We start from the raw sequence: 25,772 nt of genomic DNA, 5'->3' as shown, positions 1-25,772 counted from the left end.
AAACTTTCCCAACTGATACGGAGAAGGTTCTGCAATTCTGTTAAGTCCCAAACCAGTCTAGATCAGTCAAAGTCATGTTTAATATCTCTGTATCAACACAGCATAAAGGTCTAGCAACACCAAAACAGTACAAAAGTCTGCATCTGAATTCATCCGATTGTTAAATATCTTTTAGAAGTTCAGTCTCTGTGCTATGATGAATTCAAAAACCGGACTGAAACTTTTATTGAGCAGATTCATGAAGGATATGAGCTGAAAATATGCTACTTTCTCAAGGGCTTTGCCAAGAATGGATCATTTAGATATGGGTCTAAAATGACTAAGATTGCCAGTATAGAGGTTAAACAACAGCCAATTTAAACATTAGAGGAATGACTTCTAAAGATAAAGACTTATTAAATAAGATGAAAAAAAATATAATATATAATATGATATACAATATAAATACAATATCAGAAGATAAAAAGACTGAAAACTCTTTTAAAAATCTTGTGGGTAAAACATCTAAAGAGGAGAGGAGAAGGATTTGATGCCATAAATCATCCTCAGTAAATCTGACTGGGATACCAGATAAAATTAATTTAAAGTCTGATACACATAACTGTGTGGTAGAATAAACGGAGATGGCATGATTTGAGATCTAATGCTGGAAACTTTATCGACAATAAAGGACCGAAATGTTTACATCTGTCAATAGAGTCGAGTTTTTTGGAATCAAGAGGGTGGTGAATAAGAGAATTCATTGTCCTAAATATCATCATAAGGATTTGCAGCAATAAGATGTGAGAAGTATTTTGAGTGGTATTTCTTCTTTTACAGTGTTGTTAAACTCTTTTCAAAGCTCTTTCATGGCATAACAATTGCACCATTATTTGGAAGCTTTTCATTTCCATTCAGCATGTATGTACTCCCCTCTAACAATCTGGACATGGTAATCAACCCACGAAGGAGGTTGCATTAATAGAGGACAGTAGATATTTCAAGGGGAGCTACAATGTCCAGAGTGGCAGCACATTGTTGCATGAATCTAGTAACTGACCCCTCTGCCAAACGTAAGAAATCTAGTAATTTTGTTCTTGATCCAGTGATCTCTAGCCTGAGAAGGAGTTGGTTCTGTCCATGGCACAGTACATTTGAGTTCACCCTCAGTCACACAAACATTAGCAAAGCCCGTGCAAACCAGGGATTTGGGGAGCTGTTCATGTTCTTTATTCCAATAAAGGATGAATATTCTTTGTTCCAGTCCGGTTGCTCATCTACCCAAGCAGAGGGGTAAGTGGGGTTTGCCATGATGGTTATATATGTTGTTTTTTAGTGAAATGCTGGCATGGCTGCATGGTGCAGCATGAGTAGTGGAGTAGGCACTAGACAAAACATTTAGATATCATTGTTATTATCATTGTTCTTACATTAATCTTAGGTCTTACCTTCTGTTGAATACCCATGGCAGCCTGTAGGCACTCAGCCAGCAGGAACAGGGGCTCCTTTGCCCCATGGTCCAAAGCCAAACCACTGATCTGTTCTAGTGTGTGTGGGTCCTCCAGGCCTTGGATCAGACAGCCTAGCAGGGCCCAGAGTAACAGGCCCACTAAGCGCAGCTGCCGGGAATGCTGGGAGAGGTGCTTCTCTGCCACTTGGAAGAGGAAGCGGATGGGGAGAGGCACGGATGCTACGGCCAAGGGAAGGTTGGTGAAAATGAAGGACAAGGCTTGAATAGTTAAGGATATGACAGCTGGAAAGAAAGAAAGAACTAAATGTTAGTTTGGGGAAAACAAACATGAAATTGAACTGAAATTGAACTGAAATTGAACTGAAACTGAACTGAAATTTCTTAGCAATCACTTGACTTGAAAATGTGACAGCCTGTCAGTGCATACTCTTAGTGGCAGTCTCCTTTCCTCTTGCTTCCAGTGGTGTGTAGTTCCATTCTTTGGGTATTTTAGACAGGACAGTCTCTGGTACATTCTGCGTGAACAAGGGTCCACTGGGTTCCTCTGTGGCTTGCCAACAAATCACCATGGAGACAAGGTGTACCAGGAGGCTGTTGGTAGACTTGGTGATTATTGCCCGGACACAGCTGATCACCACAGGTACTGTCCGCGTTGTGTCTGGCAAAAATGGTAAATGAATACAGTAGGTGAAGAAGGGTGGCCGGAAGAATATCAAATTGAAGACTGTACTAATTCTAGCTATCACTGATTTTTAAGACTCAGTTTGGAAAAATACAAGCATAAAGCTGAGATGTGCACCAACAAGCACAAAGTTAATGTAAGGCTCTAACTAGTATGGTGCTGTAAGAAGGATAGAGCCAGTGAAGAAGAAAAAAACCCAGATAACAGGCTACAAAATGCCAGTACAAAATTGACTCACTTCGAGGTACAAGGTATTGAGCTATTGGGCTTTTCAAATGAGCAATAGTCCACCTAGTCATTGTAGCATGACAACTGGAAAATACAGAGACATGAGTAGTTTGCTCATCCACAGACTGCTACGGTATTCTGCTGAAATATCGACACTCAAAGCAAGTAATGTAAAGTTAAATTCAGATGTTCTCGATCAAACCCAGGTGGCCCGACAGTAGACATCTTACTACCTTCTCCAGGTGCACTATGTCTTTTGTTGCTCTGCCCTTTCATATCTTGTGCATATTGATAGCAGAGCAGTTACAGCATGAAGTTGTATGGCACCCATAAACTTCCTACAGCGTTGGCTGTAAAACTAAAGGCTACAACAGAGAGATCTAGTGCTGTGACGGCACTGGAAGTGCACTGAAATCTCATGGGACACCTAACAAATGTGTGACCTCAGACCCACAGAAAAAAAGGAGAGCGGAACAGAAAATGATATAGCTTTCAAAGGAGAAGTGCTCTGTGGCAGGTGAGACCTAGACCTATTTTTCAAAGTCACTTGGTTCTCAGACTTTATACCACCCGTTATCGTATTGACTGGTGTATTGATTCGAAACAACCTGCTACTGTGATGAAACATCAGTGTAAGTGGAGAAACAGTGAAACTCTCAATGTAATCTATGAAAGTTAAGTCAGTGAACAGTTTAAATAGAAATGGGGGCACTGGGGGTATCCTGTAACCAAAATTATAATACAAAGATTTGGCACAGTCCAATAATTAAACTAATTACCCTGTGAGGATAAATGATGATTGGATGACATTGAGAATTTCTCTCTGGCTCACTCTATCTCTTTTTTTCATTCCTTCCCTCTGTCAACCCCTCCCCTGCTCTGTCTCCATCCAAATACTCTTCTCCAATCACCCTAATTTATGCTACAATAATTACCACTCACCCAGGATATAAAAATCACCACCAAAAAGAGCTCCATACTCCACAGGAGTTCTGATTAAGCTCTGTATCAAAGCTTGTACCAGAGAGAGGCGGAAAGAAAGAAAGAGTTGGATAGTAATTGCAGTCTCTGTAACAGCATATTAAAGTCATGCTTTAGCTCACGTGCATGCAATATCAATATTGGTGCTTGGGGAAAAAAATTAGATATTCTTTGTGTTTGTAAAAATATCTAATACATTTTGAGAAAATTTGGTCAAATCTCTATATCAGTTACTTTTATCAATTTCCTACTATCCAAGCCTGAACAGTTGAGATTTAACAATTAGTTCATGATTCATAGAATGATATAGTACAGTATCCTGACCTATAAACCAAATAGCAATTGGCAAAAAAAAAGTTGCTCCCCTGAAGGATAAACTTGTCCTAAATAATGAACATATTATTAATAACATTTAAGTATATCATCTCTATTTATATGAAAACAGCATAGTTTTTTGAAACACAACGTAAGGTAGCACCGTACTAAGGTGTATATAATATTATTACAGCTTCTGGTAATGGACTATGGTATATATCACCCTATATCACTATAACAGTAATGACCCCTGAACGTTACACAGCAGGTGGTTGCTACTTTACCTGCCAGTGAATAGAGATGTTCCCATATGTGTGCTCTCTCCAGGTATGGTTGAAGGGCCTGAGTCAAGGCCTTGGGAACATTGTTCAGGCAACTGAAAAGGTTTAACAATGCGACGACAAAGTCATCTCCTGCCTTGCAGCTCTCTGTAGACACTTCTAAGCAGCTCTCCTGGCAAAAATCTGAAAAAAATAGAGTCAGTCTTAGTCGGTGCGACTCTTCTGGACAAAATCTGAGAATATTCAAAATCTCACTGATTTTATGAAATCCTGATATACAGGGACGCTTGACACATGCACACAAACAACAGGATAGACAAAGAGATGAAGAGGCTTACACATATGCACACACATATTCAGTTAGGGGTGTGTAGGTGAGCATTAAATCGGACTGTTTTTTGAATTACGATTCTGCAAATATCAACCTTATGGAGGCAGGTAGTGAAAGATATAAAATCCTATCCTATGAAACAGCATCTTGATTTCTTCGCACAAAAACACATTGGAAAATGTCAAGGCTGCCCAACCTGACACATGTTAACAGAAAGGGTGAACAAAAGGCATTGCAGAATAGAAGGGGAAGAAAACCCCACATCTGTGTTAGATGGAGGAAAAAAAAACAGACCAGAAAAAAACAGAAAAGAAACAGATTTCAAAGCCCCCACAGCACATGGAGACAGGAAGTGAAAAGGAAGAGGTTTTGACAGGGTGTCCTTGTGGGGGTTGCTGTCTGAGCACAGGGCTGAGGATGGAGGTGTGTGCGTGTGTAACCCATATGGATGTCTATATATGTTTTGTGTGCTTACAAGTGTGTGTGCGTGTTAAGTTGACAGGGGTTGCTGAGGAAAGGCCCATTGCTCCAGAGGTGGCAGACATCCAGCGGTCTGTCAGTCTGCTGTGTGGGAGATGACAGCTATTTGAATAGGAGAGTGTATGCAACGCAGCAGTCAATGAGGGGGCGCTGTGATGGAGGGCAGCATGGCTTCCTTCTGACTAATGCTAGACTATTTTAAAATGACAGGGCTAAATTAGCTGCTGCATTACAGGGCCAGTAATATCAGCCACCTTAATAACAGGCAGGTGGGAAGCACTGCCACCTATCAAGGTCTAGATGAGAAGTGATTTCCTTTATCTTCCCATCTCTACCACTAAGACTCCCTCTACGACTCTCACTCTCTCCTTTTCTTTCACAAGAACACATCCAACACATACACTCAAAAGTGGTCAACCAACCTGACCCACAATCAGTCTATTAGGCGGCATAATGTGGGTTATGCAGGCATCTTGTCCCCTGCCTGTCTGGTAATTGGTCCTTAAGGAAAGAGTGTTCTGGATATCACTGCTGTGGCTGCAACGGTCCAAGGGAACAGGGGTGACTAACATTAATTTCCACTTGGGGTGCTTGAGAGCATGGCAGGTTAACTAGGAGCCTTTTAATAATGATCCCATTATGAAGCAGCAGATGACTTCAGAAAAACAGATGACAGTGCGTGGGCACATCTCTGTGGAGTTTCCACTACTGCTGCAGCATACAATAATTCCAATGTGTTTATGTTTCTATGTCAATTTTCCCGCTTGCTTATTCTATTTTTCCTTGCCCTCCCTCTCTGTCTCTAAGCTTATCCTTTCTTGGTGGATGGCCAATACACCTGTTTATCTTCCGGACAACCAGTCAACCAGTCACAAGGGCCCTCTCTGCAGACCTCAGTAATTGGAAGCAGACACGCTGATGATAATAAAACGGTGGTGAATGTGTGTGTGTGTGTGTGTGTAGGAGTGTGTGTGTGCACCAGAAGTAGTGTATCTTCTGATTTAGTGTGAGTTTTTCAAAAGTGAAAGCTGTTATTGTAAATGTGGAGGAGGTGTCATCCCTCTGCTCATAAATACACTTTTAAATCGTTAGACAATGGGTTAGTCATCTGGTTTGCTAGCTAGCTCTCTTGCAAGTCAGTTTGCATTGATGAGGCAGACTTAATGTATTGAAAAATGTATCGCTGAGCAACAAATTTTGTCGAAAAGATGCTGTTGATGAAACAAAGTTAGCATATTAGAAAGAAATGCACTGCTAGAATTAAAAACCAAAGTGTGCCACTGTTCCAACAGCAGCTGACGTTAACAATGACATAGAAACAAGAGTCCATATGGACTAGTTCGAGGCTCACTGTATTATTATCTATGAGTAAGTTACACTTGAATTTTGGAGAAAGTACCAGGAAACAACCCAGTATATACATGTATGAGTAGGTGCAGTGGCTTATGGGAGTGTAGGCGTTCAGTCAAGCTGTTCTTTCTGTCTGTCTGCTTCCTGGTTAATTAGCCCATCACCGTGATAACACGCGAGAGTCAGCGCTTCCAGAGTTGATTTACGGCAGCGTGGCGGGAGAAGTATTGCAGAGCCTCTGAGCCAGACTCAGACCAAGCGAGAGAACGAGACAGTGAGAGTTGTTATTAATGAGGTCGCTATAATGTGAATTAATGTGCGAGTGCACAACAGTCTTTAAAGGTTAGACTGTTGCCAGTGCGGAGGGGAGAAGAGGGAAGGGAAAATCTTTAAAGGTCAGTGCGCGTGCTCCGCCTGGGCCTGTTGAGTGTTTATTACTGCTCTCTATTGATTTAGTGATGATGGTGACCAAGGTGAAAATGATGATGAAGGCAAAGATGCTGATGATAACTTCATAAAATGGATAGAGCTCATCTAAGGTCTGTATAACTCGCTTTGGATCTTAGAGAACCATAATTAAGACACTGGTAAACACCTTCCCACACATGGCCCCTGCGGGATAGTCTCTATGGGTCCACAATTCTAAAAGGAAATATTTAATGAATGAAAACAAAAGTGGATTCAATTTTGGCAAGATTGACAGGTAGGCATGCTGAACACATGTATACACACAGTGATCTTAATACATTAACACATACCAATCCATGTAAACAAAAAGAGACTTACGAGAGTTTTCCAGGAGCGTTCTGACCAGGTGACAGTCTCTGTACAGCAGCATTCGCAGTAGCAACATGGGATTGCATCCTGGGTCGGAGGTCAGGATCCTCAGCTGACATGCAGAGGCTGCCTGGCCCATAAGGCCATCTCTGAGAGCGGAAAAAAGGAAAACAAAGTTGACAGTTCTGCAGTGTCAGGTGAGTGTGTGGATAGCAATCCATTTAGCAAGAGACAACAAAGGGGGGGAAATGCTTCACAAGTGAAAGACAAAGACTGAAATCACAGTTGTCTTGTATGACAATCTGAGAGAAAATAGTGCTTGTGCTACAATGGTAACTTCCATCAGTGTCACTCACTCCTGATACGAGCTTAGTCTGCAAATGCCTTCACTCTAGCTTACTTATAGTGTGCACCGGGAAGGAATTAGCTCTAATCTTGGCTAGCTAAAACCAAATTAACATTTGGGAGACAGCCAAATACATGAATATACAGCAGTACCCCCCTCCTACATCTTTTGTATAACCAAGAGGCTGCAGCCAGCTGTGGGTAATGAGCCGTATCCTTAGTGTGAGCGTGGAAGTGTGTGTGTTTGTGCACCCTTCAGAGCCTATGCTTGTGGTTATGTATGTGTGCAAGTGTGAGAGCACGCTGACATGTGTGTGCCTGCATGTTACTTTATACATCTCAATAAAATCTAATGGAAGGAATGGACAGAGTTTGTCTGAAGAGCCAGGAGGCGGGAGGGAGTACAGGGGGTGTCTGCCCAGAAATTAACCATCTTATTTGAGCCAGAAAGCTAGAGCAGAGTGCACCCTGCTGCTTGACTGAAGAAAACTATGCCTCAATCTGACAGTGCAATTTATGATGTCACTAGGACCGCAAATCCAGGAGAAATCCTCTTTTAACTGCTCTGATAAATCTACCCAGCTACAGCACAGGGTCAGCTTACAGAACCAAGACACACACACACACACATGCACACACATATACACACCACACACACTCATACATACGTGCAAAAGCAAGTGGAAAAATGCAGAGCATGAATGTGTGCAAATACAGAAACACGCATAAGGCCAGAAAACATAACTTCAGACGCTTTCTTTACAGCCTGGTAATGCTGGATGATTTATTTATGTGCTTTGTGATTTTATTATTGTTTTATTTAATAACCATAACAATGGGTTTTATTTTAATGGGCTGGGGAGAGATCTGGCCACAGAGGCCAGATCCTGGATGAAGAACTGTGGATCTGGCCCCAGGCCACTGGCAGGGCCCCTGGCGCCCTTGCATGCAGCAGGAGGTGGGAGCAAAGAAATAAAGAGGTCATAAAAATAAACTAATTTCAGCTCTCCGATACTTAGGAACAGGAGAGCGGGGGTTCATTTGATTTGTGCTCCATCAGCACGCAATGACATCACCTCTGGCAGTAAGGGAGATGAGAGGGGAGGAAGGTGGAGTCAAGTTTGAGGGGAGAGGGGGGGGGAGATTGACGGCACTGTGGAGGTCACAACAGTAACACACATATACAGATGTGTATGCATGTAAGTACACATTTAAGCATAAACCAGCACATACACACCACAATGAATTCTGTTGACGCCTCATGTGTAAAGCCCTCAGCAACCATCAACATAAACAAAATCACCGTCAGCAGCAACGGTAGTTTATTTTTTGAAAAAAATGTTCTTTCTCAGCTTGCATCTGTGTTATATTACCAGGGCAACTCTAGCTCAAAGCCCTGAGCAACGGCTAAGTCCACTTATATATGTCTACACATACAGTATGCAGCTGTAACTCCACACACACACACACATGCACACATATGGTTCTCTCTACAGTGGGTGGAGGTGTGTGTGAAGGCTTAACATGCCAGAGTGTGCGTGTATGTGAGTTTGTGTGTGAATATGCATATGTGTACCTACTGTATGATGGGTGATTGATGGTATGATGAATATATTTTACATACCGTATGGCCAGCTCGGTGAAGAGGTCAGGGTTGATAGCATTAAGCCAGTGAACAACAGGGCTGTCAGGCTGATGTGGCGTGGACTCTTTTGCAGGATTAATCATAAACATCCTGGAGAAAATTGAGATCACACATGACAACTGCAAATCTTCAATTTACAAAACAGATACTGTTCAGTGATCATACTTTTTCATGTAGTGAAATTCTAATTCTAATTCTAATTCTAATTCTAATTCTAATTCTAATTCTAATTCTACATCTATACTTGGGTGACTGCTTACACACAGGAGGATTTAGTTTTTAATTTTTTTTTTACTTGTAATTTTCATTTTATTTATTTTCAGTAAGGTATAAACATACACATTAAACAGACATAATAATAATTGTGGAAAATAAAAGAAATGTATTATGAATAAAATAGTGCAATTACAAATACAACAGAGGTGTTACAGAGGTGTTACAGTGGGATTCCACAGTCAGGGTGTATATAACCATGTAACTACCTCTGTTAACTAGTTTTGTATAAAATGTGGAAACAATTTGGTGTGCCTAGGTCACATTTTTACTTCAACTAAGGTTGAATATCAAAGACACAATGTGCATACAAACCTATGCAGCAAAGACAGGGGTGCTGTGACAATGACGAGGACGGTCAGGAGCTGCTCACACAGGCTGTGGATTTGGGATGGCCAGTCTGATCCGCCCGCTATTATGGCAATTGCTGAAGAAGGTTTGGAGCGCATCAGGTCCTCAGGACTTTCACACACACTCCACATAAGCTGCTCCACATACAGCAACAAAGCTGTAATGTCACACCTTTGACACGGTGTCAGGAAACAGAAAAGGCGAATGTATACATGAAAACAGAAAAGATGAGACGTGAGGGGATATGTAGGAACACATAAAGAGAGAGAAAGAGAAAGGCAGTATCATGGTAGGACACTGACAGCAAACCTCGCTGCCTTCAAAGGGTACAATCCACCATTACATCATGACAGAGCAGCCACATAGCAGAGCCAGTCAGATAACACAGCCTCCTGGTGATTTTACTGTTGGAAAGTTAAATGTACTACAGGCTTTGAATTTCCCTATAAAAGTCATTGCTTTTACATTTAAACGCCCCTAAATCTGTTTCCTCAATCGGTTGGGGAGAGCTGCTCATCATCTCTCATCTCCTCATCCTCGCTCTTCCCATGGAATAAATCGTTTGTAGACACACGCAGGGACGGACTGATACAGGAGAGGTGAGGTAGCGTAAGAGTACCCATGTGAGTGCTATTCACATAGGAAACTTGGAGAAGCTATGAAAAGCCATCTGCTTAGGCTAGCCTTACACTTTACAACTGTCCCACCAGAAACACACGCATCTCCAAGCAACATAAACCAGGCTCAGCACTGACATCCCGCAGTGCTACACGTGTATAATACACTTTGTCTTTGTCACCCTTTTATTGTCTTACTGTGTGTCACTTTTTAACCTGCTCATTGTCATCATTCAGCTATTTGGGGGGGAAAAAGACAAACCTTGAGCCTGTACAGACGGGGTGCATTTGACATCTAACACTACATTCGGATATCCACCATCAGACCCCAAAGGAGCTGAGTGAAACTAGACTAACAGCGAGAGAGATGAAACAATTTAGGGCTTTGTTTAGGAGTTCTGATGTAATTTAGGACACCATTATGTATAGCAAAGTCTATATCCATTATACAGCATATATACCAAAGGCTATACAAATACATATATGAGAAAGATAATGAGAGAATTATGCTGTTAAAATATAAAAGCATATCACTCACAAAGGTACACACATAAGATTTTTGACAACTGTCATGAAAACTACAAATTACTGATAAGAAAAAATCCATTTGTTTTGATAGAATACAAATACTATTCATGGGGTTCAAAGTTCATTCTTCACCTTGCAAACAGCAATTGAGAAGACAATTGAAGTTTGCCCGCTTGTCATTTAATTGCAGATGTTCCAATTTCTAAGCACTTTAACCACATGTTGTCCATGTTGGCTTAAAACCTAAGATTGAGATTGTTTTCTCAACTGCTGTTTCTGAGGACATGAATAAACTTTGAACCTCAGCTATTTAGCCAAGATGAACAAGAAATCCTTAAAGTTGAAGCTAAAGGACCTTGTGGCGAGATTGTTTACTCAATTTTCATCCCATTACAAGTGGATTACATTACTGCAGCGGGGATAAAAATCTTCTATCACAGTATCTGTAATTGTATATTGTGAAATTGATACTTCATATATACATTTTCCAGAAATTCAATTAAGAAACCGTTTTTAAAGAAAATAACCAGACTGGAATTCCTGTTTTGTCTGGCCAGTGAATTACATGCCTGGAAAACAAGGTACTTCATTTCAGTGCATTAAGCAGTTCTTCACACTCATTTGAAACACTGCTCAGCAACAGCAGAGCACAACCAGAGATATAGCAGAGATTTTCCTTATTAGAAACAGTACAGAAAAGTAGAACTGTGGACAGAGGAAAATGTAGGACTCCATTAAGTATGTTCTTAAATTAGTAGCCTACTTTATATTACAGAGTGACAGTATTTCTTAAGTGAATATAATTGATGCCAGCATGTTGCATGACAGACTACCTGATTTGCAGGTGTCTCTTGTACGAAGGACGAGCCCTGGCGTATCTGTGCACCAGCAGCTGTAAAGTCTCTGACAGCACCTGGCCGAGCACATCCTTGGCCCACACTGCTGGGAGGACTGTCCACAGGTCGCTACGGAGCCCACACAGGAAGTAGAACCACATCTGCACTGAGAAGGAACAGCGCTCACCCTGTGCAAGAAAGTGGTAGATGAGCGGGAGGGGGTTCCAGATGAAGACATATTGTGATATGGATATTGACAGTGAAGCAAAAACAGAGAAAACCAAGAGGAGAGGGAGAGAAAAAGAGAGGGAGAGAACGAGAGAGTGAGCGAGAAAACACGAAGATGAAGAGAGAGAGAGAAACAGAGACAGAGGCAGGTCTGTCAACACCAGGATGTCTCAGTGGTCACACCACCTGCACTCTGCACCTGGGTTTCTTCCCCCACTGGGATTTTAGACTGCTTTAAAGTCCTGAACTGGAGAACACATCACACCAGGCACACACTTGCATGCAAGTACACGCTCGCATGTACAGAGAGAAAAAGAGAGAAGGGGAGAAATGGAGAAGTTCTCTGAACAAAGTGAGCAAAGACAAGGGAAATTGAGAAGAAAGAAAAGTAGACAGAGAGGAGGAGGACAGATGGAGAAAAAAAGACTATTATCCTGGCATCCTGCAGCTTTGTCGAAGAGTATAGAAGAATTCATTCATTAAACCTCCCTCTTCTACCTTTACTCGCCCGAACTCCCCATGTTTAACCTCCAACAATCAACTGCTCCAGTGGATGGTGTGCGCGTGTCGGAGATACTGACACATCCAAACTCCCCAACTTCCTCCCATCTTCAACTCATCATGGCCCTCAGTCCCTTCTCATTTTCTTCCCACTTCACCTCATCTATCTCCTATTTAACTCCTCTCCTTCCCCTCCCTTCCTCTTCGCCCTGGAGCCAGTCATTTAGGGATCCGTGGTTGATGGGGAGCGTGACCGAGCTCTATGTCCGGGATTACGCCGCCTTCCTCCGCCTTCCTCCGCCTGTGGACTCAGCAGAGCAAACGCAGACACAAGCGTTGGATCCAAACCAAGAGCCGCCACAACTACACATGTGGTTGGACTATTTTATCCGCTCATTCAAGTCAAACTTTATTTAACTATCCAGGTCAACTATGAACAAATTCCTATTAGGGATGACAGCCTGGCAACAGTGAGTACTAAATCTGGGATGGGGAACTGAGGATGGAATGAACTTGGAAACTCATAACGGCTTTTTTTAAATTCAGCATTTGGCTCCGAAAGGCTCTGAAGGCAGAATCCTGACAAGGGAGGTAGCCAAGGTCATGGTCTAAACTTCCTTTGATCGCCTTAACTGACCTTGTGTGCTGTTGCAATAGCATATTAAATATTTCTCTGCCAACAACTATTCATGTGTCAATATCCATGTAAAATAACAAAAAAAAAGAAAAATCCCCAAACTGGAGAAGGATCTCTCTGGAGCTGCACTGAGCTATGAAAGAGCCAAGACACATGGCTGGGGATGGAAACCTAATGCATACTACACATATACAGTAGACATGGAAATATAGATACAGACATAGAGAAAAAAATGGGACACACATCCTGAGATGCTGCTGCACACCCACACGTGCATTCATCTGTACAGATGCACACAGCCATGCTTAAACAAAAGCACACACCTGCGCACAGCAGGCCTGTCTGACACCAGTGACCCGGGGAAGGAGGGAGGAACAAAGAGGAAAAAAAAGGCAAAAGCGGAGTAAGTAAGAAAGAGAAGGGAGGTTGAGATTGGTTTAAGGGCATAGAGGTAGGGGAGTTTCAGGGGCCCTATGCTGTTTCCAGACAGTCCCAACGTAGACTGCAGACTTCAGACAGCTGAATCCCTGGAGCCCCTGGGGCAGCATCGAAGCCACAGATGTTCTCAGGGAGCTCAGAGTAGAAGGCTTGGTTAGAAGAGGGAGAGTGGGAGGTAAAGGTGTATTGTGGGAATGAAAAGAAGAAGCGAGAAAGCTCCAGAGTATAATTCCTAGAGTTCCTCAGAATCTACAGAAAAAGCCTCCTAAGACACGTGGCATTAGAATTTCATACTTATAATAAAAGGAATGAGGCCAGCACCAGACAATACTAGAGAGATGTTGTCTGTGTTACTGTCTTTATGATTTGGGCGTAAATAAGCAATAGGCAAACAGGGTACAGTGATACATCTTAAATACCAGAAATGTTAACTCTGAGAAGCTTGTAAAGACAATCAAAGATGTTTGATCATACATAGAGTTTATAGATTTTAGGGAAATGTGAGCACACTTTACCTCGTAGAAGGGTTTGGGGTCGGCCCAGTGGTGACTCTCTGCATCTTGAAGAATGCAGGTGGAACAAACCTGGATACAGTAGCTGGTCAGCTGCTCTCTCAAGGCCTGCTCTGTATCTTGATACTTCTGGATGGGCAGCAGGGTCAGGGGTCTAGGCATAGAGAAAAGAAACAAACCCTTTAAAGCAAAGGCAATGTCAGAAAATACAGCATATATAATACATATGGTATATAAAAAAAAAAAAGAAAGGGGCAGCTTGACTCAAGAGTCCAATAGAGTACAATCCTGTATCCAGATGGATAATTGACCACTGTATATTCAGGGAGCTATCAAACAAACATGAGCTGAAATGATTAGATGAAAGAAGGGATGATTTATTCTAAAAGTTCAGTGTGACATTTCATATCCTTTAAATCCGCCTGCCTTGATACTTTCCAGAGAGAGGCAAGAGTTTAACAGGGGTGCAGGAGGCTTAAAACCAGGAGGATTGGATGGTGTAGAGAGAGGAAAGTGCTTTATGACCGGAGGGGGCACAGTGCAAGCGCAGGTGGAGGGGTGCATGGGGCCGGGGTGGGACAACAGGAGCACTGAGGGCACCAGGGACGCCTTTAGAGGGGATCTGTGGAGAGCAAGGGTTAAGGGGGTATTACAGGGCATAAAAACTCACCAGATGTAGACACAATATGGGTGCCATTATCACCTGTCAATCACTTCTAGTATTTTTTTATATACTCTGGTCCCCTCCTCTTAACCTCAAATGTAGAATTTCACTGAAATTTTAAAAATCTTTAAAAATGTGTCTTCTGTGGCCTCACACATTTTAGAGAGCAAGAATCTCTTTTATCCTTTCCTTCTCTCCCTCTTTGCTTAATAAATGTCTTTGCTATGATTAGGACAAGGAGTCAGAAATCATACAACAATAGATATAGGGCTGCTAGAATGAGTTGTGAATTCTGTGGTACAATTGTATGTGATGCAGTTCAGTCTATTATCTGCTGAACAGGCTGTTTTCTGTCTGATTAGGTTATTTGAAGTAGTGATTTGAAGTAATTTGAGTAATGTCAAAAAAAAAACAATAGGTAATGCTGGAAACAGCACGGGTGCCAGGTGCCACAGGAGTGTGGTAGCTGTGAGAGGGTTCGGATTTTGAACCAAACTTGACATAACATCTGTGATGGGTGCTGTCGTCTCCTGTCAGCCAAACAGCCAAACTTGAAGTCAGTATCATTTGGTACCTACTGAAATTTGTTGTTGCAACAATTTCTGTCTTTTTATCTAATGGATGCTGGAATGGATGGATGGATAGATTGATGGATTTACACACTAAGATGAAAAGATAAGATAAATGCATAGCAGCCAAAGTACCATTCCACCCCACGCCATAATACCCACCAATGCGCATACACACACACACACACATACACACACACACACACACACACACACACGCATTAACAGAACTGTCATTCATAGATTTTCTTGATTTTACTTAAATCCAACCAATTGATTGTCTGACCATTTCAGCCCTGCTTTTACTACGCACACACACACACACACGCACACACACACACTGTCCTTACACTTTAGCTGCAGCAGTATTTGAATCTTTTAGCCTGGCATGGTAGTGCTCCAGTCGTTGGTGCACATAAATGCAAGTGGCCAGCAGAGCAGACAGGTTCTTCAGGGGTGCAGAAGATGGTACCTCCAGGGCCCTCTCCTGCAAACGGCCCAGCATAGCAAACGCTGCCCTGCCACACGCCTCCACAAAGCTGGATCGCACCTCCAGGAGAGAGCTGTCCCTGCAGGCTGCTGCCAAGGGTAGTAAAGCATCCAGCTCAGTCATGATTGCTCCACAGAACTGAGGGGAGAGAGAAGGCAAAGACAAGACAAGATGATCTCAATAACAGAGGGAAAATCTGTCAGAAAGAGGAAAAACAGAAAAAGACATCAGAAAGAGACCTCATTAGATATAAATAATGGAACATTTGCGAGGAATCATCAGAATGACAAGGATTCAGGAGTGAGCATGTGAATATAACACATGCATTTCTCTCTAAAATTGTGCAAGCCATTGCAGCTGAAAAGCAAACATCAGTGCAAATGAATACAGAGAATACAGATGTCTAAAGACATGCCTTACTGCTGAACATGCATAATTGGTATCAGGTCAAATAAAACAGTTTCTTCTGAGGATTCAGAGACAGATCAGCACTTGTCTGATCTTATAACAGCATGCATCATGTTAACCACATTCAAACAGAACAGAGTTACAGTGCGTACATTAGAAATAGATGAAGAGTCGGACATGCTGAGAGGAGAGAAAAAGAAAAGGTCAGATAAAGGTGAGAGTGTAAGCGAGGGAGGAAGAGAGAGCTGTTTCAGCAATGTAAAAGACATACAGCTTATTCTTTAAACTGCCAGAGCAACAAGCACAACTTATTTCACTTATCCACATTTGTCCTGGAAAAAGGCCTGTAGGGACAACACTGCCAACACCTTTCCCTCTGAAGGGGCTGGGGGACTGGCTGAACAACAGGATTTAAAATACCTGAGTGTCCTTGCTGAGATACAGATACAAATGTGGGTATTTACTGGTATTGACTTAGAGCTGATGTTTTTAATGAATATAATAATGGCATTGTGTTAATCAGCATGGCTGATACAATGCTATACAGATAGTATAAACTTTTTCTAGTGAAATAATTTCACAAACATGGTACATAGACGACCCATCGTTTCAGCTTGTTGGAAGCTGAGGACAGGAAACATTACGGGGTGCGTGTGTGTGTTTGTGTGTGTGCACATACTGTTGTGTCGTACTTTAATATGTATTCTGCAGATATTTTAAAAAGCACCACGTGTCTATTACTGCAGAGAACAAAACGCACACCAGGACACATGCACGCACACCTTGATGCCACGGCCTCGTCTAACTCATGTGCTTCCTATTGACATCACATTGAGATCAGTGAAAGATGATCAGGCACGTGCCAAGCAGTCACATATGTGTATGAGTTCACCTCTAGATTTATACACCTATTCCTGTGAGTTATGAGTCAGGAAGATTCTCAAAAAGTCTTAACACAAAGCACATTTGACATAGTAATCACATCCACATCCCTGGAGCTACTAAGTCAGGTGACATAGAGGAAAAAAATCACCAAAACTCAGAATGCTCTATGTCAGTTTAGTCAGTCAGACAATCATAGCATGTATTGTATACTTGTCTATAGAGTCACACACTCTATTACTCGACTTACTGTAGGGGCTGACTGGGAAGTTCGACATTCTGTCAGATCAGGGCTCCACTGTGTGTACACAATTGACAATTTCACAATCTCTTTACACAATTTTCTCCTTAAAAGCTTCCAGTGGGGTTAAAAGGCCTGGGAACAATGGCCGTTTGGACAATTAAGTCAATATCTGACTGCATGTAGTCATTACAAGCTTAGCTTTGAGAGAGAGAAAGCAGAGGCAGGCACAACACTCAGCGTTACCAGGGTGATGGAGATTCCCTGGAGAAGTCTCCCATACACATACAATGTTGGTACGAACACACACATACTGACAACACCGTCGTCCTCACATGCACAGTCACTCAAAAACAACCGCACACAACCTCCACATTGAAGTCAGACTGAAAGCATTACTAGCTATGATCAAAGCCCAGTATCCCATCAGGACTATTGCAACAAGGTGAGAGTGATTGTATAAAGTTTTTAAGTGCTAGTGAATTTGGAGCAGGCAGTGGAGAACTGAACATGCAGGTGAGGGCTTCAGTGAAGTCTGAATGCAGAAAAGGCACTTCTTTTGCTGCTTCTAGGTTAGAAGGGCCAACCAAAACAAGGAAAGCTCAATCACAGGTTCTGAAAGGAGAGCGAGCTCCAGCCGTTGAACCCAGGTTATTTGGCATTCAGCGCACAACTGACTGCCAATAAAAAAAAGTACACTATCTAAAGTACTCTGATGGATGAACAGTGTCATCACAGCCTGCATATGTATGGTAATACAGACAGTGAAGTGGGTTCACATGAAAAAAAAAGAGGATTGAGGTATGAACATATGAATATAAATGTGTGAAATATTGATCCATCATAATGCCTTTGAACTGGCCATATTTTATGCCTATGTCTTGTATAGTAATTTGCTCTCTGCTCAAACACTAGGGCATGTGTCAAAAAAGGACAGGGGGGGAAAAATATATATATAATATCTAACGTCTCGTCTTGGATGTCTTGTCTGGCTCGGTGTTATTGAATGCAAATGCATGCATGTATAACCTTTGGGTTGAAAGGCTCTCATCTTTGAAGCGTTGACCTACACATAAATATGTTGTACAGGTCTTGAGCACAGACAAATTCTGACTCTCGTTAGCAATGAGACCCACAAATACTGTCGGTGTGAGGGGGCTGGAGGAGACGGTGAGTGGGAGGAGGAGGGGGAGAGGGAGAGGTGAGGCTGCAATGATAAGACTCTGTACAGCATGCAGCATATAGGAGAGATAGTGGGCTGCATAAGAGTTAGAGGAGGATAGAGGGATGTGAGTTGGAGAAAGTTTCAGGGAGTTTCTGGAGGAAAAGTTGCTCAGCGTTGAGAAAATGAAGAGAAGAGTATGGTGAGATTTTAAATGGAGGTAAGTATAGGGCAGTTCAGGCCCCAACATGGAGAACCTTTGTAAAGTTTGACACTAAGCCTGGTCTCACATCAGACACTGGTCTTCCCCCTGAGAAAAGTCAATCCCTGGTGTCTACTTCACCTCTCCCTGCCATTTCCCAGGCCCTCTGTTCTCATCCCTTCTCTCACACTATCCCTTTTATATCCTGCTCTCTACCCAAGCCTCTTTGCCTTTGTGATACATCCCTCTATCATCTGTATACCCTATACTTTCCCCTATTCAACACCTTTCTCTACACACAATCGAGCCGTCATGATATCACCCATACTGGGTCTTGGTTTCCTCCTCTCTTTCTTTTGTCCTTCGAGTCCTCCCCTCAAGTAATACTGATGACTCTTCCCAAGGCCCTTTTTGATCCAGGGTGTCAACTGAGTCAGGCCCAAATCATTCGGGCTCTCTATTATAGAAGGTGCTCTCTGCTGGGGCTACAAAAATCATTAATCTCCCTGAGTCTGGGTGATGTGTGTAGACCTGCATTGTTCAGCCAGGTAGTAATAAAGGAGGATGAACAGGACAGGGACAGAGGTGTGTGCGGCAAAACATGCTCATGCACAGGCAGAGGGATGACAGGTTGGGGACATAATTGTACACACAAGACGTAAGAATTTTATGTTCTATCAAAACAAGCCATTCTCTCCAAAACATAATGCGCTTTTCTGATTATGTGGAGGCAACGACATTTTATTCAGACCTATGGAGCACATAATGTATCTAAAAACACAGACGTCCCACATCTGATGATGCCCTGCAAAGATGGTCTCACAGCTCTGGTAATACACTTCACTGTCACTTTCACGTTTTCATCATTTGTAATCCAGGCTACAGACTTTTTGTGCCTCTACCTTCACTACTGGCCATCTACAGAGTGGTGTGAATTTCTTTAGTAATGAATCTTTGGCATTCTCTATAGTCTGGGTGCACCGTGAAAAGAGCTTGTTAAAGCATATTTTATCTCAGTATTTGCAGAAAATCACAAAGTAATTCAGCAATAAGAACGTGAGAATATAGGGTCTGAGGCATGGAATTCAGTGCTGTAAAATGATGTGGAGGAGGTGCCTTAATTAAGTAATCTCCACTACATACCACAAAGAAAAGAATATGAATGATATAGGCCTCTAATTACCCATTTAAACAGATTAATCAAAGACACCTCACTCTAATTACTGGTCAATTTCTGATTAATAATGTGCACATGAACACAACTTGATAAAGCTCTAAAGTCACTGTCAACTGATTGAAACTGCCAACTTCAGACTTGGAAACTGAGATGGAAATCTCTCATTGAATTATTACCTATAATCAGGAAACCAAAATAAAGGAAAGCTGATGGCAAAATAAAAATAATAATCCACCAGCATCCAGAGAGTTTCATTCAAGAGATTATAAATATATTATAAGATTATAATATATATATATATATATTCCTAATGCTGTGTCTTTTAGGGTAGTGAGTCAATTCAAATCAATTTTTATCTATAAAGCCCAAAATCCCAAATCTCAATTTGTAGCAGGGGAATTTACAAATTGCACAGCGTATAACACCCTCTGCTCTTAGACACTTGATTCCTTCCTTGAAAAAAAAACGCTTTAATGGGGAAAAAATAGAAGAAAACGCTCATCCTCTTTGTCGAAAGAAAGAAAGAGCAATAGTTTTGGAGGTCTGTGTGCCAAGCATTCTGCCTCATTTTATGCACAAAAGAAATGATTAGAAGCAATGGATGGCTAAACTCGCTAACTGTCAGTCTGTCCTGCCTTATATCAGGGAGTACCTTGGCTATTCTTTTAGGAGTTTCTCTCTCTGAGTGGGTGTAGAAGGAGTCCTCTCTGAGATGTATGTTGCTGGCAGTGTGTCCAGTAGTGCAGCTCAGGGTGACGGAGGTGTCTCCTGAAGAATGTATGGATTCTTCCTGCTGGAGACTCTTGGCACAAACATCATCCAGCACAACTTTAACACAGTGTGCCATATGAGGGACCAGCCCCCTAAATGCTGACCTCCAATCAAACTCCAAAACATGCACCTGCAAAATAAAAGAGGCAATTAATGTCTGAAATGCTGAAGGGAATATTTTACCTGATGTACTTTGCAGCTGCAGAATTGTATTGCCTCTTTTTGAATACAGACAAAGATTCTAACTCACTGAATGACAAATAAAAGTTGTAACAGAATAGAAACTTCCTCACAGGGTCTTAAACAAGGAAGAGATACTGTACAAAAGTCTCACCTCTGGTGTGTGGAGAGATGCTTCTGCTGTGGATTTCTTGCTATCTGTTGTCATGTCTGAATCCTCTCTGCTCTTTTTCAAGATGCCTAAATGACCAAAACATTTTGTTCAAATGCAAACATCAAGTAATAAATCTTATTAACATTAAACAGTAACTGTTCTCGAATCATGTCAGTGAAATTATCATTTCAGTGGTGGTCTGTAGCATCTTTGTAGCAAGTCTATGCATTATTTAGCGTGAATATTTAACATGAAAGCAATTGTGTATAACTCCAACCAGATATGGGTCACGATGCTCCCATCTTTCCCCCACCAGCCAAAATGAGACATAGTGGCCGGTCTATAACTGCTCAGAGAGTGCAGAAAAAGGCAGTGAATGCTGATAGTGATGGCTTTACGAGTCTAAATTTGGGGCTTAGATTTGATTTGAACCCAGATAGCATCCACCATATATGGGATAATTCCATGAGGGGAGATTGAGTGGATGTGTGGGGAGATGCGGAGGGGGGCGTAGGGGGCTGATGTGAAGACAAGCGTACAGGGTGTTGGGTTGGGTTGCAATTAAAAAGCGTGAACATCAAGGCTAGAGTTTCCTAATCAGAAGGCGAAGAGTGAGACCCCAGGCAAGGCAATTTAGCCGAACAAGACCGCATGGAATGGAAGAAGGAGGAAGCAGCAAGCGCATCACTTTTTGACCTTTAAGCCCATCTGATGAATTTCTGGTAATTAAGCCGTTTGATTGCCTGGAATTAATGATTTGGATAACTGCCCTTTAAAGGCTGTTTACCTCTCTGTAAATTGAGCCTTTCTGCAAGTCTTGTTTTTGTAAATGTAACCTTTATGGAAATTACTCCATGCACCAAAAGCTTTCATTTAACATCTCTGCAGCAGCAGTTCAAAGGGGAGAGAGGAAAATGATACTAAAGGCTTATATAATACCCAAGATAATTCCCTACTAAAATAACATTTCTTCAGACACAACTCAGACTTCCTGTTAGAACATGTAATAATGTATAAGTGTGCATGTGGGCATGTGCATGTGGGCATGTGCGTGTGTGTGCACGTGTGTGTGTGTGTGTGTGTGTGTGTGTGTGTGTGTGTGTGTGTGTGTGTGTGTGTGTGTGTGTGTGTGTGTCTGTGTGTGTCTGTGTGTGAGTGTGTATGCCTGGAGGAGTGGCACACATGCAAGGCTGTAGCCAGGGTTTTAAAAATACTGAGGTCATGATGAAAAAAAGTCCACCCACTATAACCCCACCACATTCAGAAAAAAGGCAGATTTTTTAAAAGTCATTTGCATTATTCACAATTTATTTATTCATTATCTGTTTGATCTTTTTCAGTAAATTGGAACTCCCTATTCGATGATCTTCAGAACCTTCTCCACACTGCCAGGAAAAAACTCTTGTGGGGAAACACTGAATATATTTTAATATTTTTTGGCCTACGAATTGTGCATTTTCAGGATATTTGATGTAAAGACTATTGAATCAGCCTTTAAAGTATCTGCCATGTGTCATTTTTTAAGATGACCTCAGTGATCTCGGAGGCACCTGCAGCACTGTACCTGCAGGGTGGAGGGGGGGGGGGGGGCTTACCCTTAACACAGGGAGTCTCTCCTGTACAATCAATGAAGGTCATGTTGGTGACCAGCTCCTTTACAACCCTCTCAAACCCCAGCAGGCTGCAGGCCAGCTGGGTTAAGGCCCTCAGCTGGTGGGAGGTCAAACTGAAGCTCCTGTTCTTCATGGGAAGCTCCATTGGTGCTGTGAAAGGGGGGTTGGTGGGGGTGGGTGTAAAAGAGGAGAGAGGAAAAATAAGCAGTGTATATGTTTGTAATTGTATGACTGATGGAGAGAGGAGTGGAATGAGAGCTGCACTGCAGTTCAGTAAAGGAGTAAACAATTTCATGAATATAGGTTTCCAATCCAACTTCCCAACCTACATGCACTCATCAGTAAACACCCCCCTTCTCAAGTCTCGCCTTGCACGGCATTTCTTGTTGATATCGACCCAATCATGTTTTCCCAATGCACAACATAAACAAAGAGAGTGAAAAAAATATGCAAAACTTTGCTCTCTGGGAAGTCACAAATGCACACCCTTCTCTCTTGGCACAAAACTTTTCTCCCCATAACCCGCCGATGACCCCCTCGGCAAATATGGATTTCCCATTTTGGAGGCTGCCAAAGCCATCACCCGGGGGATGTTCCGCATTAAGCTGGAGAATGGGCGGCTGGGAGATGCGTTGCCATACTCCCAGACACATGCACAAATACTTTTGTGTGTCCGCTTAAATGAGCTCCTCCACTGCAAAGGCATTTGGGAATGGATGAGCTCAGTATTAGCCTTGACTCTGAAAGCACAGAGATGATTGAGCGTTGGGAAGGCAAGGAAGAAAAGGGGGGGCCCTTTTCCAATAATTGTAACATTATTGCCTCTGGATCCTAATGTAATTTTGCTATATTGTTAAACAAAATCTGACAATATGACAACACGCTGTCCCCAAGGATGCCTGTTTTAATCATGCATGAGGTTTGACTCTCTATGTGTGCAGGCATGTGTGTATGTTTTACATGAGTGTATATGAGTGAAAGCCAATGTTTGTGTTTTGGGTGTGCACAGATATGTTTATGCACATGCAATGCAGGTCTTTATGAATAACGTTCGCTTCATTTGTAGAAGATGCTTTCACACACATTTGCACATGTCAGTCTTGCAGCATAATTCCCGTACAGCACCCAGACCCTGTGGTCACCATGGAATTTATTCTGACCTCCAGTTTGTTTGCATTTAAGCCTAAGTGTATACATGCAGTTATGTGTAAGTGTGTGTGTGCATGTATGTATGAAATCACATGTGAATAGCTGTGTAATTATTAGTTGTGTGTTTGACTGGGAGTGCAAGCGTTTTGTGTGTATGTCTAATCAAGCTGCATGGATCCACAGCTCGGCAACTCTTCTGTAATGGGGTCCAGTGGGAGTCTGTGCTAGAGAGAGTACTTCGTACTGCATGTGTACATGCGTGACCCGGCTGACATCCACGTGCCAGCCTCTTTCTCCATCTTGCACATTCACACACGCACCAACAATCATGTCTATTTCTGAAGTCACCAGCAAATCAACAGGGCTCTCTGTGCCTCAATGCAGAGGCAAACTAAAGCTGTCAACAACTCAGGAGTAAACAGTCTAAACCAGATGAGACAGGGACATGTTAGAGACAGAGCTAGCCGCTGGATCCTCTAAAAAGCTTCACTGCAAACTGCCCCCATCCTACCTTCTGCTGGCCATTCATCTGAGCATTGCACCCATTAACCACCACTTCATCGGGAACATCACCTTTTCCAGAGCATGAATCCATTCATTCCCTCAACATGTGACCATATAACTGTTTCACTTGCTCACTAAGTCACACTCTAAGTAGTCACACATGACCTTGATGTTTAGCAATGCTCTGCCTCAGCCTCTCATCGAGCTGTGGCGCCCAGGTTATATAGGTATTTATAGTCCTCTCCCTAGCCAAATAGCCCTATAGCCATAGCAGTCTAGTACATAGCCATCTAAACCTCATTATACCTTTGTCACAACAGTGAGGCCAAATGGAGGCTCTCATAGCCAGTTGATGGAGAGGGTGTGCTTAAAAGCACCCAGGTGTGTCATATAGCATAGTGCATAGCATGTCTCATAGAGTGGAATGTGGAAGGGCACTAGCAGGCAGAAGAGTTCAACCAAAGGTCAATGTACTGAGAATCAATAAGAGAGGACTGGTGCTGAAAGCTGGTGCTGAGAGCACGGCAAAAATAATATGTTTATATAAGAGCTCCTCCATATGACATTATAGTGTGAGGATGTTCTTATAAACAAAAAGGAAATCAATGGTTAGCCATATTACTGTGATAACCATAGCCGCAGTATGCATCTTATCAAAGGCCCTCAAAGCAACCAAGCATATGTCAGGAATTATTACAGTATGTCATTCAACAAAATGTGTAAAATAGAAAACTGTGTGTGTGCAGGGGTGCCTTTACATTTCATATGGAGCAGGAACATTCTAAACAAAATGTCTGAAAATACCAAACTCTGCAAGTCTGTAGTGGCCAGTTTCAGTTTGTAGCTTTTAACAATGACAACAATGTAACACAAAAGGAGAAAACAAACAGAGCAGGTATTTTTGGCGAGCCATCAGTCTTCTCCTTGTCTGTCTCTCCTGTGGGTTCCACCATCAGTTCCAGAGCACACACTCTCTCTCTCTCTCTCTCTCTCACACACACACACACACGCACGCACACACACACAGACACACATGCACACATGCACACATACACAGACACACACTGCTTTTGACTGGCAGGGAACAGTGAGAGAGACGGGAGGGAGGAGATCTAGGGGAAGGGAAAGGGGTGGTGGTTAGGGATGAAAACATGGGGAAGAGAGGGAGGGAAAGAGAGGGAGGGGCGGGATAAGGGAATTCCCTTAGCAGTTGTTATTGATTCCGGTGTTTACGGGCGAATAGTTTAGTGCCGTTTACAAAACAGAACAGATGCAGCCAGTGAGCAAAAAGGTAAACAATTGCTGTGTGGCGGGCTGCCAAATCCCCAGTCTGATGTATTAAACTCACAGTGAAGAGCATTTCCCCTTTGGCTGCACTTATTGCCACTTCATTTCCTCTTCGCTCACATACACACTCTGTCCTTCTTGCCATCTCTCCACTTCTCTGTGACTCTCTCTTTCTCTCCCGTTCCTTCGTTTATCTGAGGGAGAAAAAAAAAAAAAAAAGGAGAGGGACGTAGGGCGCTTTTTGCCGCCTGGCTATTTTCTGTCCTTCTCTGACCCAGGAGGCCCAGTTCTTCCAAACAGAGCCATTAGGAGGGGGAATTGCATGTGTCTGACATGGCCGAAAACCAATTATTAGACACTTTCTACCAAATGATGCCCAAGTCTTTGGGGAATGGGCAATCATGCAATAATTTAGCCACTGATTTAATTTCTCTCCAGTACAGCATCTCTCCCTCTCTCATCCGCTGTCCCTCATTTTCCTCTTTTTCTCTCATTCCGTCTCTCTGTAGTGTAAATCAGACCATCAGAGGAAA

At 42.4% G+C, this 25,772-nt stretch overlaps 1 protein-coding gene across 1 annotated transcript in view; it reads right to left on the bottom strand.

Annotated features, from left to right (window-relative positions):
• The window catches only part of kiaa0825 (KIAA0825 ortholog), a 111,921-nt gene that overhangs the window by 68,095 nt on the left and 18,054 nt on the right, over positions 1-25,772 (bottom strand). The window contains exons 7-18 of the mRNA XM_070834124.1: positions 22,282-22,449; positions 20,687-20,772; positions 20,234-20,482; positions 15,370-15,647; positions 13,790-13,940; positions 11,468-11,658; positions 9,454-9,660; positions 8,845-8,955; positions 6,885-7,024; positions 3,941-4,120; positions 1,878-2,108; positions 1,428-1,732 (exon numbers count right to left, since the gene is read on the bottom strand). Of these exons, the coding sequence (XP_070690225.1) occupies positions 1,428-1,732; positions 1,878-2,108; positions 3,941-4,120; positions 6,885-7,024; positions 8,845-8,955; positions 9,454-9,660; positions 11,468-11,658; positions 13,790-13,940; positions 15,370-15,647; positions 20,234-20,482; positions 20,687-20,772; positions 22,282-22,449 (2,297 nt within the window). The remainder of the gene's footprint in view (positions 1-1,427; positions 1,733-1,877; positions 2,109-3,940; positions 4,121-6,884; positions 7,025-8,844; positions 8,956-9,453; positions 9,661-11,467; positions 11,659-13,789; positions 13,941-15,369; positions 15,648-20,233; positions 20,483-20,686; positions 20,773-22,281; positions 22,450-25,772) is intronic.

Source organism: Pempheris klunzingeri, chromosome 7 (assembly GCF_042242105.1).
Source record: "Pempheris klunzingeri isolate RE-2024b chromosome 7, fPemKlu1.hap1, whole genome shotgun sequence".
Lineage (NCBI taxonomy): Eukaryota > Metazoa > Chordata > Actinopteri > Acropomatiformes > Pempheridae > Pempheris > Pempheris klunzingeri.
The sequence above is the reverse complement of the archived record's forward strand: the minus strand, read 5'-3'. Positions and strand labels throughout refer to the sequence as shown.